At 44.4% G+C, this 17,824-nt stretch overlaps 2 protein-coding genes across 7 annotated transcripts in view; both read right to left on the bottom strand.

Moving 5' to 3' along the window:
• The window catches only part of ryr2a (ryanodine receptor 2a (cardiac)), a 292,365-nt gene extending 279,348 nt beyond the window's left edge, over positions 1-13,017 (bottom strand). For 3 of the 6 annotated variants that reach the window (XM_085170363.1, XM_085170361.1, XM_085170365.1), the window contains exon 1: positions 12,873-13,017. In XM_085170363.1, the coding sequence (XP_085026489.1) occupies positions 12,873-12,920 (48 nt within the window). In that variant the 5' untranslated portion in view covers positions 12,921-13,017. The remainder of the gene's footprint in view (positions 1-12,872) is intronic. The other 3 variants (XM_085170360.1, XM_085170364.1, XM_085170362.1) reach the window with 1 other exon arrangement.
• A 3,371-nt stretch (positions 13,018-16,388) lies between these two features.
• Positions 16,389-17,824, bottom strand: part of mtr (5-methyltetrahydrofolate-homocysteine methyltransferase) — a 30,109-nt gene continuing 28,673 nt past the window's right edge. The window contains exon 33 of the mRNA XM_085170375.1: positions 16,389-17,666. Coding sequence (XP_085026501.1) covers positions 17,577-17,666 — 90 coding nt within the window. The 3' untranslated portion in view covers positions 16,389-17,576. The remainder of the gene's footprint in view (positions 17,667-17,824) is intronic.

Here is a 17,824-nt window from a genome sequence, read left to right as displayed (position 1 = left end):
AACAACTTCTTCAACAGGTTTGACCAGCCCACAACCCCCCCCCCCCCCTCACCTTTACTACAGAGTCCTCTCCCCACTCTCCTACCTCCCTCGGTTCCCCCCTTCCTGACACTAATGACACCCCCCTCCTCCCAAACATCTCCCAGTGTCACAGTGGATCAGGTCAGGAGACAACTGAGGAAGCTTCGCCCAGAAAGGCAGCAGGTCCAGACAAGGTGTGTTCGAGGATGCTAAAGGCGTGTGCTGCTGAACTTGGGGAGCCGCTACAACGAGTCTTCAATCTCAGCCTGCGACTGGGGAGAGTGCCCGCTCTATGGAAGACATCCTGCATCGTCCCGGTCCCCAAAAGGAACCGGCCCAATGAGCTGAATGACTTCCGACCGGTGGCACTGACGTCACATCTTATGAAGACTCTAGAGCGGCTCTTCCTCAACCTCCTCCGACCACAGGTACAACATGCCCAGGACCCACTACAGTTCGCCTACAAGGCGGGTGTCGGAGTGGAGGATGCCATCCTGTACCTCCTGCATAGAGCCCACTCACACCTGGATGGGGGAAAAGGCACGGTCAGGATCCTGTTTCTGGACTTTTCCAGTGCCTTTAATACCATCCAGTCCTGTCTGAAAAACTGAACAGGATGGAGGTGGATCCCTGCCTGGTGGCTTGGATCTCCGACTACCTCACTGACAGACCACAGTACGTCAGGCTGAAGGACATCACGTCTGACACTGTGGTCAGCAGCACAGGAGCACCACAGGGAACTGTGCTGTCCCCTCTTCTCTTCACCCTGTACACCTCTGACTTCTGCTACAACTCTGAATTATGCCACATTCAGAAGTTTGCAGACGACACAGCCATCATGGGGTGTATCTGGGATGACCAGGAAGAGGAGTACAGAAGTGTGGTGAGGAACTTTGTCGCATGGAGTCACACAAACCACCTGCAACTCAACACCTCAAAGACTAAGGAACTGGTTGTGGACTTCGGGAGGTCCAGAGCAGGTCCACTGCCGGTTCAGATAGAGGGGGAGGAGGTGGAGGTGGTCAACAAGTACAAGTACCTCGGGCTGTGGGTGGACAATAAACTGGACTGGTCATGCAACACAGAGCACCTGTACAAAAAAGCCCAAAGCCGATTGTACTTCCTCAGGAGGCTGAGGTCTTTTAACATCTGCAGGAAGCTCCTGAGGATGTTTTACCAGTCGGTGGTTGCTGGAGTACTTTTCTATGCTGTGGTGTGCTGGGGGAGCAGCACAGCAAAGAAGGACTCATCCAGGCTGGAAAAACTGATCAGGAAGGCTGGCTCTGTGGTCGGCATGAAGCTGGACACTCTGGTGTCAGTGGCAGAGAAAAGGACACTAAAGAAACTGCTGGACATTATGGACAATGCTGGGCATCCTCTGCACACGGCCATAAACAACCAGAGGAGTCTGTTCAGTGACAGGTTGCTTCTCCCAAAGACAAGAACCAACAGACTTAAAAACTCCTTTGTCCCACACGCCATCAAACTGTTTAACTCCTCTCTGGAGGGGAGAGGGAGGGGAGACAGGAGGACAAAGGAGGGGGGAACAACTAAGCTGTGGTGCCTCTTCACTTCACTGTGCAATTACCTTTTGTGCAATACTTTTGTTAATAATCAGCAGTGCAATAGACTCCATACTTGAAATGTGCAATTCACTTGTATTTTTATTTTTATTCCTATTTATTCTATTTATTCTCTTCGTATATTTTATTTATATATGTCTCTGTATTTATATATGTGTGTATATATATATATAATATTCTGTAACTCTGTAACTTCTGTCGGTGCTGTGCTTTTGGAAACCGAATTTCCCAGAGGAACCCACCCGAGGGATTAATAAAGTTTTATCTTATCTTATCTTGATTGGAAGGGTCATAAAGCCCATCAACAACTGCTGATGTCTTTTCTTTGCTGTCACCTCTGCTGTTATAGAAATGGTCACAAATGGCGATGATCAATTAATCAATTGCATTTGATTGTCAACACCTGGATGTTTCTCTTTCTTTTAATTCTGATGGAAGCAGTAGGGGTGTACTTAATGTTTCACACACTGTGTCAACATTTTGGCCTAATTGTTGTTAAATAAATGATAACAGGGTCTCATCATGAGTTTAATTTTAAGACCTGCTGAGGACAGGTTTATTTGAGCTCTTGTTACATAAAACCTACACTTGAAGAAGGTTACTTTTTAATATGACATTACTTTTGTTTCCAATTGCTGTCACTTTAAAGAGCATGCACATAAAATTATTAAACAGCGTGTTTAGTTGGGAATTTTATGTGCATGCTCCTTGAAGTGACAGCAATTGGAAAATTAAAAGAAAGTTTCAAGATTAAGGAGAAAAAGGAAAAAAACATACACTTATAGGGTGATGCACTGATTTGACACTGTACCTGTCATAGACAGTCACGGATCTGCACTCTTCTTCTTGTGTCATGCTACTTGTTTTAGAAGCTGTGTTCTTAACTTCCATCTGTGTTATAAAGTGTATAGTGGGTCAGCAGCGTGTGTTTAAAAACGGTTTTGCTCCACAGGGCGGTCAGCATGTCCTTACATGGGGAACTAAGCTCCCTTGATGAATTTAGGATGGTGCTTAGATGGCATAATGGGTACATTGAGTTTTATGCTAACACATATAATGTCAGCATCACTGCTCCTGAAAACAGTCTACACTCTTTGTGCCATTCCTTACTCTCAAACCCTCTTACAGTAGGCTGCACCTCTTTCTGCTAATTTCACCCCCACTGTGGTTACAGGTACTTGTGAAATTATATTATTCACTTTCAGCAGTAACCTGAGTCCATAAAAGCAAACAGCTGAAGATGAGAAAGTGCTATGACAAACACGTTTGTTTCCTCTCACAGGGAACTCTAGTCACCATGTCTGTTAGTGAGCAAAACAAGAAGCAACATGATGCTGTTATACAACCAGAAAGGAAATGTTAAATGTATTTCATCCTAACATATTTCCTATTGTTGCATGTGTAATGCTAGCATTATCCGTTGTAGCCATCAGCCACCTAGAACTGACGTTTTGTTAACTTTGTTAGAGATCGCCATTTGTGACATCTGCCCCCTGACCTCATCACTGTGTACATTCATCCACAGAGTCGCACAGAGGTTTGAACAATAGATTCATTCACTTCATTCCTTTGTGAGTAACACTGACATGCTCGTCAGGTCAGAAAATGTTCTTTTAAAAACAAGCGCGCTCATGCTCACAGGTGTACACACGGGTGCTCACACACACAAACTACACCCTTTTTGGCTCCTCAAAGCACACTGTGCGCTGTAGATCTTACGTGCTGCACAATAATGTTTAATATTTAGTATTTACTGTTATATTCACATAGATCATCGTGATGTTGTTTATTATGTTGCTCTTTTTTTTCTTCTGCTTGTTTTCTCTTTTTCCTTTCTCAACAGGTGATCCAGGTGATTGATAGATGTGTTTTTGTCTGCTTATTTTGTTGGTTTTTGTTTTTTGCCCTTTATCACCGTCCCTCTTCACCGCTGTTTTTCTTTCCCTCTTTCTTTTCCCCAGTCAAGTCTGTCCCATATTTAGCAGGTTAAAATAAAATAAAATAAACAATAAAAGGTATAAAAAATAAAAAATAAAAATAAATGTTCTTGTGTGGCATCGATTACAAATAACATATGTGTTACTTAAATGGCTGGTTATTTGTATCAAACTGATTCAAAGGTCCCTTCTGTGAATTTCTACTTTAACATGGTGCAGGGATATGTTATTTGGGGGGGGGGGGGGGGGGGGGTTGCTTTGCAATGTGGTAGGATCCCCCAAGGAAAAAGGTGTATTACACACACACGTGGCTCTTTGTCTGGTCCTGGGTAGGGATGGGTATCGTTTAGGTTTTATCCGATACCGGTGCCAAACTGGTACTTTTGAAACGGTGCCGGTGCTTAAACGGTGCTCAAACCGGTGCTTAAAGAATGGAGAACACAAAATTGGTCCAAAAACCTCTCATGTTCAGCTGTTTTTTTGTAAAAAGATAACAATGTTAGCCTTTTCTGCAGCTATAGGGCATATATGGCATCACTCTTGGCTGGAAGCAGTGCTTAAACAAAAACAAACTTTGTCCAAAAACCTCATGTTTAACTGTTTTCCACTTTTTCTTTAGTCATTTTAGCCTTTTTGGCCAGGGTGAAGGGAGTATCTGCCATCAAACAAGAAGACAGCCGCATGTAGCTATGATGATGTTTGCTAGTTCACCTTACATGCATTAATGTAATAACGTGGTTAGCCTACTGAACGTAAATTACACACGAACATCATGAAGCTACTCACGCAGAGAAGAACGGCTGCTGCTGCCATCATCATCCGTCACCACCACACCCGCAGGAGATGCGCTCGGTGTGAGGTCTCGCAGCAAGCTATCAAATACGGCGCATTTTTCTGCTTTAAAAAAACCCGCTATGCGTCGCCAGGTGTTTCATCGGATTTGAGGTGTTACCTCCTTTGACAGTATCACAGTATCAGCTTAAAGCACTTGTTGCAGGCTGCTGAGTTTGCATATTTTGCTGTGAAGTACAGCCAGACTTTTGACTGCTTCGCCTTGGGCATTTTTAATCTGTAGCTCTGCTCTAAAAGTACGTACGTACCGGGGCCCGCCTACTATCCTCGGAAACGTAAAATGATTGGCTAGAATTCAAAGTGTGTCACAGCTCAGGAAAAAAAAGCACCGAAATGAAGCACCGAAATGTGCGCTGCTTTTCGGTCTGGTTACTACCGTTTATGTCAGAACCGGTGCCATCATGGCACCGGACACCGGTACCCATCCCTAGTCCTGGGTGAGGTACCAGACAAAGTGCAATTCAAAGGACCCCTTTAACTGTCAAAAGAGCAAAGGACCTGTGTACCCTGCACAAGACTGGGTTACCACGGCCCCATCCACAAAGTGCGACCGGTGCCCAGGCGCAGTCCGAAAAACCTGCCCTGGCAGACTGATTTCCGACTATCGAGGGTGGCTTTTGGGACATGGAATATCACCTCTCTGAAAGGGAAAGAACCTGAACTAGCTTGGGCTCGGAAACTAGTCTCCTGGAGAGAGGATCGACGTTGTTCCAATCTGGAATTGCCTTCAGTGAGAGGCAGTGAGCAGGGTGGGCAATCCTTTATCTGCTCAGTACACTGGAGTTTCTGCCAGTGAGTGGGGGGGGGGGGGGGGGTTTCCCTGCGCCTTCAGCTTGGGGAACAGGTCCTGACTGTTATCTGCAATTATTTGCCAAGTGACAGGTCAGAATACCCAACCTTCTTGGAGTCAGTGGTGGAGGGTGCTGAAGGTTGCTACATGTAGCGAATCCGTTTTCCTACTGGGAGACTTTAATGCTCATGTAGGCAATGACAGCAAGACCTGGAGAGGCGTGATTGGGAGGAACGGCCTGCTGATCTGAAATTAAGGTGTGTTCTGTTATTGGACTTCGTCCATAGTGAACACAGTCCATCAGGGCTGCCCTCTGTCACAGATTCTGGACATAGGCGTAGCCAGATGGTGGGAGGCTTTTGCTTTGGTGACCTCAGAATCTCATCCCTCCTTTTTGCAGGTCATGTGGTTCTGCTGGCTTCATGATCTGCAACTCGCGTTGGAGCGGCTGAATGTGAAGCAGTGGGAAAGAGGATCTGCACTTCCAAGTCTGAGTCCATGGTCCTCAGCCGGAAAAGGGTGGGGAAAAACTAAACAAACAAAAAACACACTTAGAGCTGACCTTTGACCTAAAGCAGGAACATAATGGTCACTTGCCATTTGCATCTTTCATGCAGCTTTTATAAACTCTTTAAAGTGAGAAAATGTAATGGGACAGTGAATTCATCCTTAAGAAGCTGATTTACTTTTCCAGTGTCGCTCCTTAATCCCAGTTAAGTGGAACCAGCTAGTCCCAAACAGGTGTCGTCGTTGTCTCAACTGCAACAACATAAGCCATCTTCACCTTCTTCTCATTGAAATGCAAGTAGCTGATTTCCACTCGTTCATCAGTTCCAGTATAAACTGTTCCACTTTTACTTTCTCCCTCTAATGCTGCTTCAACCCTCAGACTTTCATGCTCCAACTTAATCTTCTCAGTGTTTGCTTCCCCATCTCTAATCTCATGTGCTGATCAACAAACAGTTCTGACCTGATATCACTGGACTGCCTCCAGAGGTTTACTTAAAATTGTGAGTCCTTCAACAACACTCCTCAATTCATTCCTTCTTCCCAGCCCCTACAAATTAACTGTCAACTAGAAGTTCATTTAAAAAAAAATCAAGAAAAAAACAAACAGACAAAGTGAAAAACACAATCACAGAGAAATTGGTAACACTGTCTCCTCTTGGTAACACTGTCTCCTCTTGGTAACACTGTCTCCTCTTGGTTACACTGTCTCCTCTTGGTAACACTGTGTCCTCTTGGCTAGACTGTCTCCTCTTGGTAACACTGTCTCCTCTTGGTAACACTGTCTCCTCTTGGTAACACTGTTTCCTCTTGGTTACACTGTCTCCTCTTGGTAACACTGTGTCCTCTTGGCTAGACTGTCTCCTCTCGGTAACACTGTCTCCTCTCGGTAACACTGTCTCCTCTCGGTAACACTGTCTCCTCTTGGCTAGACTGTCTCCTCTTGGTAACACTGTCTCCTCTTGGCTAGACTGTCTCCTCTTGGTAACACTGTCTCCTCTTGGTAACACTGTGTCCTCTTGGCTAGACTGTCTCCTCTTGGCTAGACTGTCTCCTCTTGGTAACACTGTCTCCTCTTGGTAACACTGTCTCCTCTTGGCTAGACTGTCTCCTCTCTGTAACACTGTGTCCTCTTGGCTAGACTGTCTCCTCTTGGTAACACTGTCTCCTCTTGGCTAGACTGTCTCCTCTCTGTAACACTGTCTCCTCTCGGTAACACTGTCTCCTCTCGGAACACTGTCTCCTCTTGGCTAGACTGTCTCCTCTTGGTAACACTGTCTCCTCTTGGTAACACTGTCTCCTCTTGGCTAGACTGTCTCTTCTCTGTAACACTGTCTCCTCTTGGTAACACTGTCTCCTCTTGGTAACACTGTCTCCTCTTGGTTACACTGTCTCCTCTTGGTAACACTGTGTCCTCTTGGTAACACTGTGTCCTCTTGGCTAGACTGTCTCCTCTTGGTAACACTGTCTCCTCTTGGTAACACTGTCTCCTCTTGGCTAGACTGTCTCCTCTCGGTAACACTGTCTCCTCTCGGTAACACTGTGTCCTCTTGGCTAGACTGTCTCCTCTTGGCTAGACTGTCTCCTCTTGGTAACACTGTCTCCTCTTGGTAACACTGTCTCCTCTTGGCTAGACGGTCTCCTCTCTGTAACACTGTGTCCTCTTGGCTAGACTGTCTCCTCTTGGTAACACTGTCTCCTCTTGGCTAGACTGTCTCCTCTCTGTAACACTGTGTCCTCTTGGCTAGACTGTCTCCTCTTGGTAACACTGTCTCCTCTTGGCTAGACTGTCTCCTCTCTGTAACACTGTCTCCTCTCGGTAACACTGTCTCCTCTTGGCTAGACTGTCTCCTCTTGGTAACACTGTCTCCTCTTGGTAACACTGTCGCCTCTTGGCTAGACTGTCTCCTCTCTGTAACACTGTCTCCTCTCGGTAACACTGTCTCCTCTCGGTAACACTGTCTCCTCTTGGTAACACTGTCTCCTCTTGGTAACACTGTCTCCTCTTGGCTAGACTGTCTCCTCTCGGTAACACTGTCTCCTCTCGGTAACACTGTGTCCTCTTGGCTAGACTGTCTCCTCTTGGCTAGACTGTCTCCTCTTGGTAACACTGTCTCCTCTTGGTAACACTGTCTCCTCTTGGCTAGACGGTCTCCTCTCTGTAACACTGTGTCCTCTTGGCTAGACTGTCTCCTCTTGGTAACACTGTCTCCTCTTGGCTAGACTGTCTCCTCTCTGTAACACTGTCTCCTCTCGGTAACTCTGTCTCCTCTTGGCTAGACTGTCTCCTCTTGGTAACACTGTCTCCTCTTGGTAACACTGTTGCCTCTTGGCTAGACTGTCTCCTCTCGGTAACACTGTCTCCTCTCGGTAACACTGTCTCCTCTTGGTAACACTGTCTCCTCTTGGTAACACTGTCTCCTCTTGGCTAGACTGTCTCCTCTTGGTAACACTGTCTCCTCTTGGTAACACTGTCTCCTCTTGACTAGACTGTCTCCTCTTGGTAACACTGTCTCCTCTTGGTAACACTGTCTCCTCTTGGCTAGACTGTCTCCTCTTGGTAACACTGTCTCCTCTTGGCTAGACTGTCTCCTCTTGGTAACACTGTCTCCTCTCGGTAACACTGTCTCCTCTTGGCTAGACTATCTCCTCTCTGTAACACTGTGTCCTCTCGGTAACACTGTCTCCTCTTGGCTAGACTGTCTCCTCTCGGTAACACTGTCTCCTCTCGGTAACACTGTCTCCTCTTGGTAACACTGTCTCCTCTCGGTAACACTGTCTCCTCTTGGTAACACTGTCTCCTCTTGGTAACACTGTCTCCTCTTGGCTAGACTGTCTCCTCTTGGTAACACTGTCTCCTCTCGGTAACACTGTCTCCTCTTGGCTAGACTATCTCCTCTCTGTAACACTGTCTCCTCTCGGTAACACTGTGTCCTCTCGGTAACACTGTCTCCTCTTGGCTAGACTGTCTCCTCTCGGTAACACTGTCTCCTCTCGGTAACACTGTCTCCTCTTGGTAACACTGTCTCCTCTTGGTAACACTGTCTCCTCTTGGCTAGACTGTCTCCTCTTGGTAACGCTGTCTCCTCTTGGTTACACTGTCTCCTCTTGGTTAGACTGTCTCCTCTTGGTAACACTGTGTCCTCTTGGCTAGACTGTCTCCTCTTGGTAACGCTGTCTCCTCTTGGTTACACTGTCTCCTCTTGGTTAGACTGTCTCCTCTTGGTAACACTGTGTCCTCTTGGCTAGACTGTCTCCTCTTGGTCTTGAACCAGGGATCTTTTAGGTGTTAACCATTACACTGGAGTAGAGAGCAACCTAAAATACTAGCTTTTACCTACTGCTGCTTCTTTTTACATCTACACAGTGGATATTTTTATTTAAATTGACCTGTACTCCTTTGGAATTTTGTGCTCTGGCTTCATTTACTCTCTGCAAACAAACATTTCGCTGTAACAGGGATTAAATGAACACAAACACATAGCTGCTGCCATGCTGTTTGGTTTGTGCTGACACATCATCAGTCACCAGAAACCATGTATTGATCTGCATATAAAGTGCACTTAGCAGGAGTGCTGCAGGATTAGAGGGAGGGGTGCAGAGGAACATGAAAGGTAGGAATGGAGCAGGAGGAAGAAGATGAGACGTAGGGGCAGAGGGAAACAAAAGGCCTGCATGTAAATTTACAAGCCGTTATTAAGTCATGCGTACCTGAAAGAAAGCTGCTTTGCTGTTTTGAGTGTCCAAGTCACAGGAAACAGTAAAGGCGTAGAGGCAGTAGGGTGAAACATTATCAAGAGGAGCAAACAGTAATTTTTCAGCAAATCCAGGGGTGACGTAGAAATAAGGCTAGGCTAATGCTTTAAAATAAGTAATTACAAAACGCTGTCTTTGTGCAAGCATTGTACAGCAAACATGTCAAAATCCTTAAATAAGCATCAAAGCAGCCAAGATGAGAGTCAGTCAGTCATAAAGTCATAAAAAGAATGCAGGCGTGTGCTGCGCCTTTGAGCCGAAGTGCAAAGTTTATAGAAGCAATCATATCATCATCATATCACATGAGTCCTGCTAAAACTACTAAACAATGTACATTTAATTCTGCACCACAACAGCAGCCACATTTGACATCATTTATCTAAGAGCTACAAATAAACAAACAAACAAATAAATCTAACCACGGGACTATTTTTTACATGTTATTACTGATGATAATATTTAATTATCCCATAAACCTCCTCAGGCACTCTAATATAAGCCTGATGCTGCACACTTTGTACTACTTCAAACATAAATAAAAACATAAAAGTACACATGAAACAAATGAACTCATTATAACAAAGCTCACATTATGGACTCGTGAATTTCTCTTCAGTCAGTATGTTCAGGAATTACATTAAATGACGAGCTTTGGCATGAAAGCAGTGCCTCCTGCTGCAGCCACGGCTCACAGGCTGAGATGGCGACTGGTGGAAGCTTGTCTGTGTAGTAACCAGGAGTCTCCACCTCCAACTCTGCTTTTGCTTTTAATTTCCTGCTACATGTCTGGGTGCTGAAAGCAGCATTCTGAGGAAAATGCCCACAGGACACTATAACAGATCACCTTCACCTTAGTGGTTGAAACACAAGCACCCACTCCAATCATGATGATAAGAACCTCTAAGTAAAATGTGCAACTTTCCCTATAATTTCCACAGAACCTGTTAAGATATAAACTTTCTTAAAATTAGAACCACTGGCAGCGCAATGTAGACTTGACTAAACAGACGGTCCGAATAAAACACCCAGTCTGGATACGTCTAAACAAGAAATTTGGTATTTTTATTATAAACATGTTATATTTGTGTAGGAATCATTTTCAAATCTAATATTCAAATCTTATATCAGATGGATGTGGTAGAAAACACAGCCCTCGCATGTGAGCTACAATATATGATACTCTTCAATATTATTATTTAATAATGTTTAACATTATATTTTAATGATGATAATAACAAAAATGTAAAACATTACAGAGTGGTTCGTGACCAGATGTGACATGTTGAAATGTTTCCGTTTGAATGCTGAAGTGTGACGACCGTATGCCAGTTTAGTACAGCTGACAGCTGTAATTGTCAATATAAATGCAAAGACTTGTCTTTATTTAATTTTAATCTAATCCTGTTGATTTTGAAGGAATTAAATTAGGAACAAAACTGATAGTTTTCAAGTAAAAATACATGAAAACCAAAGATTGTTTGACTTGTCATGTGACTCTGCTGCTGCCATCTTGCTGACTGACTATCAGCCTCTATAAAAACACTTGTGTTGGTTTTTGAAAGAAAAACAATAATAAAAATAACAATCAGACATAATATTTTACTGTTGAGAAGATTTTCTACAATATTTTGCCATTATGAATTTGATATATCACAATGAGTAGTACTTAGTACTTATTTTAGTGCAATGTTAAACACTGGCTCTGGTCTGATAAAGAAGAAAATATGAACAAGTGTCTATCACAAGCCTCCCCATCAGCCTCCTACTGGATGCACGTGTGGTAGAAATGTAAAAATCTGTGATTTAGAGAAAAGTTGACCTCGGTGACCTGACGGGTTTGACATTTGAACTTGTCTGAGCCTTTTAGCAGATGCACCTACGGCATGAATTTCATAATCCTGCAAGTTATTCACAAACTGTCCATGTCACCCAGCGGGGTGACAACAATATCCCATCGGCCTTTTACGGCGGCGGAGTGAAATGATATTCCAGTCAGCTACGTTAATGCATGTGTTATTACTTTCTGAGTTTTAATGGCACAAATGTGACATCCAGTAATAGCTCATCAAAATACCCTAAATGAGCTTCAAAAACTGTCATGGACTAAAAAGACTAAACTACTGAAGTAATCCTGTAACAATCTGCCGTTTGCAGCTAATTCTAAAGCACGATGAACCTCTGATTCCTTCATATTCAGCCTTTTGTCACCCGTGAGCAGCAGCCAACATTGATGCTTTGTGTGCCACCTCGTCTGTGGCGCTCTTCTGGGATTCTGTTACATCTGACTGATGAAATGAAGAACAACAAAAGTCCCCCGCCCCAAGCAGAGGCTTGGTCTTTTTATAAACTTGGTCTAAAGAATCCTGTCTTGGTTGGAGGCGTTTTTCAATAGAGTCAATCTAACATGTTGTCTTTTGATTGTCAGAGTATCCAGAGGAAACGCACACAGGAAGAACATGTAAATTCTGCACTTAAAAGCTTTTGGCTTTGAACCTTGGGTCTGACTCTATTCATATAACACATTAATCTGACTGACAGAGCATATGAACAATTTTAGCCTAGAAAATTAAGCTCCCCTGGATACAGGACAGGCTGCGACTGCCCATCTATTCACATTTTCCTACCAAAAACTTCAACCTGTTCCAAGGGTTTTCCAGTATCAGCTCGTTGCATCTTAGTACTACTGCAGTCATCAGCAATATGATGGCAACGTTATGTCAGCGACAATCCCCAAAACAAGCAAAACAGATCTGCTGGAATAATCTCAGTCCAGGCCAGAAATGCTGCACGCAGACTAAAACTACACATCAACACGAATGCATATTAATTAAGATGATCTGTGCAGGTACATCAGAGCATCTGTTCCCTTCATCAAGAAAGAAAATACTCTGAGCTCACGCGATCATTCACGTGCAACTTTTTGTAAAGCAACACCTCCTCTCACGTAGACCTCCGGATGACTGACTGATTTCACCGCATGAGCCTTCCAAAGAGGGACGTCCAGTCCTGCTGGAATGAAGTGCAGCAGATGTTGCAGGCTTCATGCTGCCAGTCTGCACCGCACTGCGCCCCGCATCCACCCAATACACAACACCAGCGCCGCCGCGCAGACTGCAAGCTGCTCAGCTCCTTTTTATGAACAATGACAGCAGCACCACACACCGTTCTCCACCTCTCATCTGCTTGTCCTGTCTTTCTGTTAGTGCGTTTTCACGCCTCCTCCACCCCCTGATCTCCTGTCAGCATGATGCGGACTCCCTGACCAGTGACTTCAATGTGGAGGAGCTGTCATCCCTTAATGCGGTAAACTCCCAGCCCACATCACCACACACACGCACGCACACTCACAGAGCCGAGCAGAAAGACGCAGTGAACTCTCACTGCAGCGCCGGGATTTTGCTCCGGAAGCAGCAGAGAGACACTTACAGTGCGCAAGAACTGGATTTCATCCTCGCCTTCTCCTCCTTCAGCCATGGTTAGTGTTCACACGGTGATGCTCGTACAGCGTCTGTGTGCCGAGGCTGGCTGTGCTTGTGTGTGAGTGTGTGTGTGTTGTGTGAGCAGAGAAAGGCAACGCATAGATGAACTGCTCTTTCATTGGATGGCTCACGCTCGTCGGGGGCGGAGCTGCACAGGAGCGTGTATGTGTGTAGTGTGTACGTTGGTCGGGTTACTCCCTCTGCTGGCCACTTTGGTCCCTGCAGCAGAGAGCATTTCCACTAAACCAGGGGTGAGGAACTCCAGGCCTCAAGGGCCAGTGTCCTGCAGGTTTTAGATCACAACCTGGGTCAGCAGACCTGAAAATGATTAGTTCAGTTCCTCTCTGGAGAACTTCAAGACATGTTGAGGACATAATTTAGCCATTTAAATCAGCTTTGCTGGATCGAGGACTAAAACCTGTAGGACACCGGCCCTTGAGCCCTGGAGTTCCTCCACCTGTGGACTAAACAAAGTCACAGTCATGGGTTGTGTATGTTGATGACATGTATGTTTCAGTTTATTTTATAGTGACAGTAAAGGATGATGCTTCAGTCAAAACTGTTATATAATAAGAAAAACTTGAAAATTTCACCGAGCTATGTTCCTACCATCACCTATAGTCACGAGCTGTGGGGAGTGACCAAAAGAACGAGATTGCGGATAAAAACGACAGAAATGAGCTTCCTCCGAGGGTGGCTGGCCTCTCCCTTAGAGATAGGGCAGGGACGCCGGAGATCCGGGGTAGAGCCGCTGCTCCTCCACATCGAAAGGAGCCAGCTGAGGTGGTTCGGGCATCTGACAAGGATGCATCCTGGGCGCCTCCTGGGTGAGGTGTTCTGGGCATGTCCCACCGGCAGGAATCCCCGGGGCAGACCCAGGACACGCTGGAGAGATTATATCTCTCGGCTGGCCTGGGAACGCCTTGGTGTTCCTGCGAACAACCTGGAGAAGATGGATGCATGTTCAAACAGCTTGGCTATATCAATGACTATTTAGTGTCAACTTCTTAACCATCTTAAGTCAAATATGACAAATACAAATTTTGTAAATAAAAAGAGTTTTGACCTCCTGTATTTCTGCATCATCTAAGTTGACTATAGAGTCGAGTAGCCCCTGTTTTCACAAAGAAACTTGAATGGTTTTGTCTTTCCTTCTGGAGGTATGTGGCTGTGGCTTCATGATGTTCCTGTTGTCCTCTGGGATACCCAGGTACTTGTAGCCGTCCTCTATGTCTGCAATTCTGCGTCCTTCAGTCCTGATCACCTTCCCTCTCGTTGCAGCCATTTGGCCACACTTCTCCTGTCAATTACATCCTGAGGTCATTGCTGCAGACGGGTGGATCCGTGAGTCGATGCTTCGCTCACCCTTAACATACAACATACAACTTGACGTCATCCACTACGGCTCAGGATCACTCCACTCGTGAACCACTTTCAGTGATGTGTCAGCTTAGGGGCTTGAGGCGTAAGCAGAACAGCAGTGGGAATAACTCGTGCTGTCTTCCAGGGTCCCACTGAGTTATTAATGAGGGTAATTAATGTGCCATAAGTCTTGAATTGTACCAAGCACTCCACCCCCCACCCCCCTAATTTATACATGTCATTTGTCATATGCATGAACATCTTTTTGGACCTCATATTGACAGTTCCAGTGAAAAACTAGCAAATTAAGACATTTGGAGTCTGTTTATCTGAAATAAAAACAGCAATCAAGTAAAAAGTGCTTGTCAGTCAATTACCCGATTATTTAGAGCTTCTGAAAATGTGAGACTATTTATAAAACCAGCTTTAATACCTAAAAAAGTTGATACGATGCTTCAGTTAAACCTCTTGATTTAAAGCTGGAAATCTGTATGTTAGTCACAAATAGATTTTTTAAAGTTTCTTCTGCAGTGGTGGTGCACATGGCAAACAGTGCAAATACTCATCGACCCAAGTGTACAAAAGAATAGATTTGTAGACATAAGTGAAAATCATTATCATTTGTCATCTATAAATAAATTATTTCATGCAATTAAAAGTTCAGTTGGTCTTCAGTTGGTCTTCAGTTAGACGAGCGTGTTCAGGTGTGCTCCAAAGGATTGTTACTGGGCGAAAAGATTTGCTTTACAGTGAAATGAGTGTTTAAAGTGAAGCTTTCTTTGTATGGTTTAAGCTCTAAAAACACTGGACCCCACACCGTCTATGGAGTTGCCTCAGCAGATTATCTGCTTCCATCTTACACTGTCCACATTTTAAATGAAATGATTATTATTGTGCCAGATGCATCACTCTGCATGCTGTGTAGACCTGTGAAAGTCAAAGGAACAAGGTGTTGAGGACTCAGTGAGGAGCCACAGAAGAGACCCAGTCTCTGTTCACTGTGCTGTCCGAGGCTGCAGCTCGGGAACAACAACTCTACTTTGGGATCATGGGAGGCTTTTGATCTCATTCAGTTCAGTACAATTCATATCAGTTGTATGTATACGGTGACAGTTCACAACAACTGTCATCTTGAGGGTGATACAGGGGGAAACTGTACAGGAAAGACACTAAAGAGAAGGAACCCATAAAATCAGATTAAAACAATGGGAAGAGTGGGGAGGAATTACTACCATTTAATGGGAAGAGACGAGTAGCAGAGCAGAGAACAGAGGAAAAGAAACCACAAACAGGACCAAACTAAAGAGTCTGAATAGAAATATGAGCTTTTCCTTCTTTCCTGACGTCTTTGTCACAGTGAAAACTGTAGCATCTTCAATTCTGCCACTTCCAGGTCCACCAATCACAGCAGGTCTCAGTATCATCCTGTAAACCTTCCATTTCATGCCCGACACTCATCTCCACCCACTTCAACCCACCTGCCCTTTCTTCTTCACTTCTCTTCTACACTGTCCATTGGTTTGGATGCTTAAGCCCAGGTATGTAAAACTGATCTACGTTCACTGCCTCAACTCTGCATTTCTACCCCCCCCCCCAAACACACACAGGCTCTTGGACACTGCTGCCTAAGCTCATCTGTCATTACTATTGCAGCCAGAAAGAAGCTCAGAGCTGATCTCTGATGTCTTCTTCACACTGACCTGCACCACACATCTCACTGTCCTTGTACATCCCCTGTATCATCCTCAAATACTTCTCCACACCTCCCGACTTTCTCAGTTCCCCTCTTGGCAGCCTATCACATGCCTTCTCTAGACAAAGACACGGTGTAACTCCTTTTGTTCTTCTCTGTATTTCCTCTCAAAGAAAATACTGCATCTGTAGTATTCCTACAGCCCCTGACAAGGACCAGCTAAAGACACCATCTGTAGTAGTCCTTAGCATGAAGTCATTCTGGTCCCGACCAATCATCTCCCCTCTCTTCTTCTTATCCCAACTTTCAGGTTTGTGTTGTGGGCATCATGTCAAAGACACCTTCTGTTTTACAGATGGACAAAAAGGTGAATCTGAAAGTTAAACTCAGAAAAAAGACAGAGCCAACTTTAAGCTTAAGACAGGTTTATTTGTAATGATCAGAAATCCACAGTTTTCTATGTAAAATTAAACGGCCTGAGAAGGTATCAAAGTGCCATAACAACGTTAAACAGACACTGCAGCATTAAGACTTGTAAAGAGCACTTAACCAGCAAATCTTTCAGCTGTCGAATCTCCTGATTGGACATCTGAACATGACTGCACCCCGAGCGGTTTAAGATGAACACCGGCTGTCGTCATAACGACACCGAAAAAATATCCAGAAACCTTTTTTCATGGTTTATGTCAGAAAATGTTCTCAACAACAAGGCTGTCACATTTCTCCTTTAGTCTGTCACGTATCTGTTACTGATCCATAAACGACATTTACTTTGATAAAACGTTTATAAAACAATCACATGTAAACAGCAGTGATCACCAACCCTTGTGCTGAAACATTACAATAGTCTGACTAAAGCAACCAGCACCAGAATTATTTGACAGAAACAGCTTTATAACCTGACATAATCCGTCTTATTTCCCTAAATGTGCAGACGAAGAACAGCTGTGGACGAGTTTGAAATGTTTTATGTAAATTTGTTTTTAAAACAAGTTTTTTTAAACGTGAACAACATGCTGTCATTACTAGTGTGTTATCTATGACGCCAGCACATTTCAGTTTCCATATAAAATACTGCTAAAGTTTTAGAAATAAAATGACCAACGTGAAATTAAAACTTGAACACATTCTGTGTTTATCTACAAATCTTCTCTTTACAAATAAAAAGCTGAAGTAAAATCAGTTGGTATTAACGAGCCTCGTGAGTATCATTGGTTTGATTCGATCTCTTCTAAGTGATCTTTGTTTGAGGGCATGTGTAAATGGTCTCCAACAAGTATTAACCTTTAATTGCACATTTGGAAATCGGCCATTGAATGTGCAGCAACAGTGTGTGCTTTTTAAATTGTTTTTTAAAGAAAACACCACTATGTGCATGTGTCCGGTACCTGACAGACGGATAAACTGTCAACAACTATCATGACATGTTTTGCTGTAGTGTTTATCGTAATAGAAAAGTTCGAGGTCCTGTCTTTGTACAGGTTGGTAAAGAAGATGCTCGGGGACGTCAGTGAGAGGGAGTGACAGAGTTACAGTAACAACTCATGGGAGCCAAAGTGGAATGGTTGGACTGTAAACTTGATCCTCTGCTGCAGCTCACACTTCATTGTCATAACCCAGGATGGGAGCGAGCCATCTCTCCACCTCCTCCACATTCATCTCTTTCCTGCTGGCATAGTCCTCCACCTACAGATGAGACGTGCACAGAGGCCACACGTTTAGCTCTTGTTTGGGAAGAGACCCGTAGCATCAACTACGTTTGGCCAGTGTGAGCAGAAAACGTCAGGTAGAAAAGGAGCTCATAGAGAGACCAGGACATGGACAAAACAGAAAGCAGCACAGGA

Source organism: Neolamprologus multifasciatus, chromosome 8 (genome assembly GCF_963576455.1).
Source record: "Neolamprologus multifasciatus chromosome 8, fNeoMul1.2, whole genome shotgun sequence".
Lineage (NCBI taxonomy): Eukaryota > Metazoa > Chordata > Actinopteri > Cichliformes > Cichlidae > Neolamprologus > Neolamprologus multifasciatus.
This window is presented reverse-complemented; position numbering and strand designations above follow the sequence as displayed.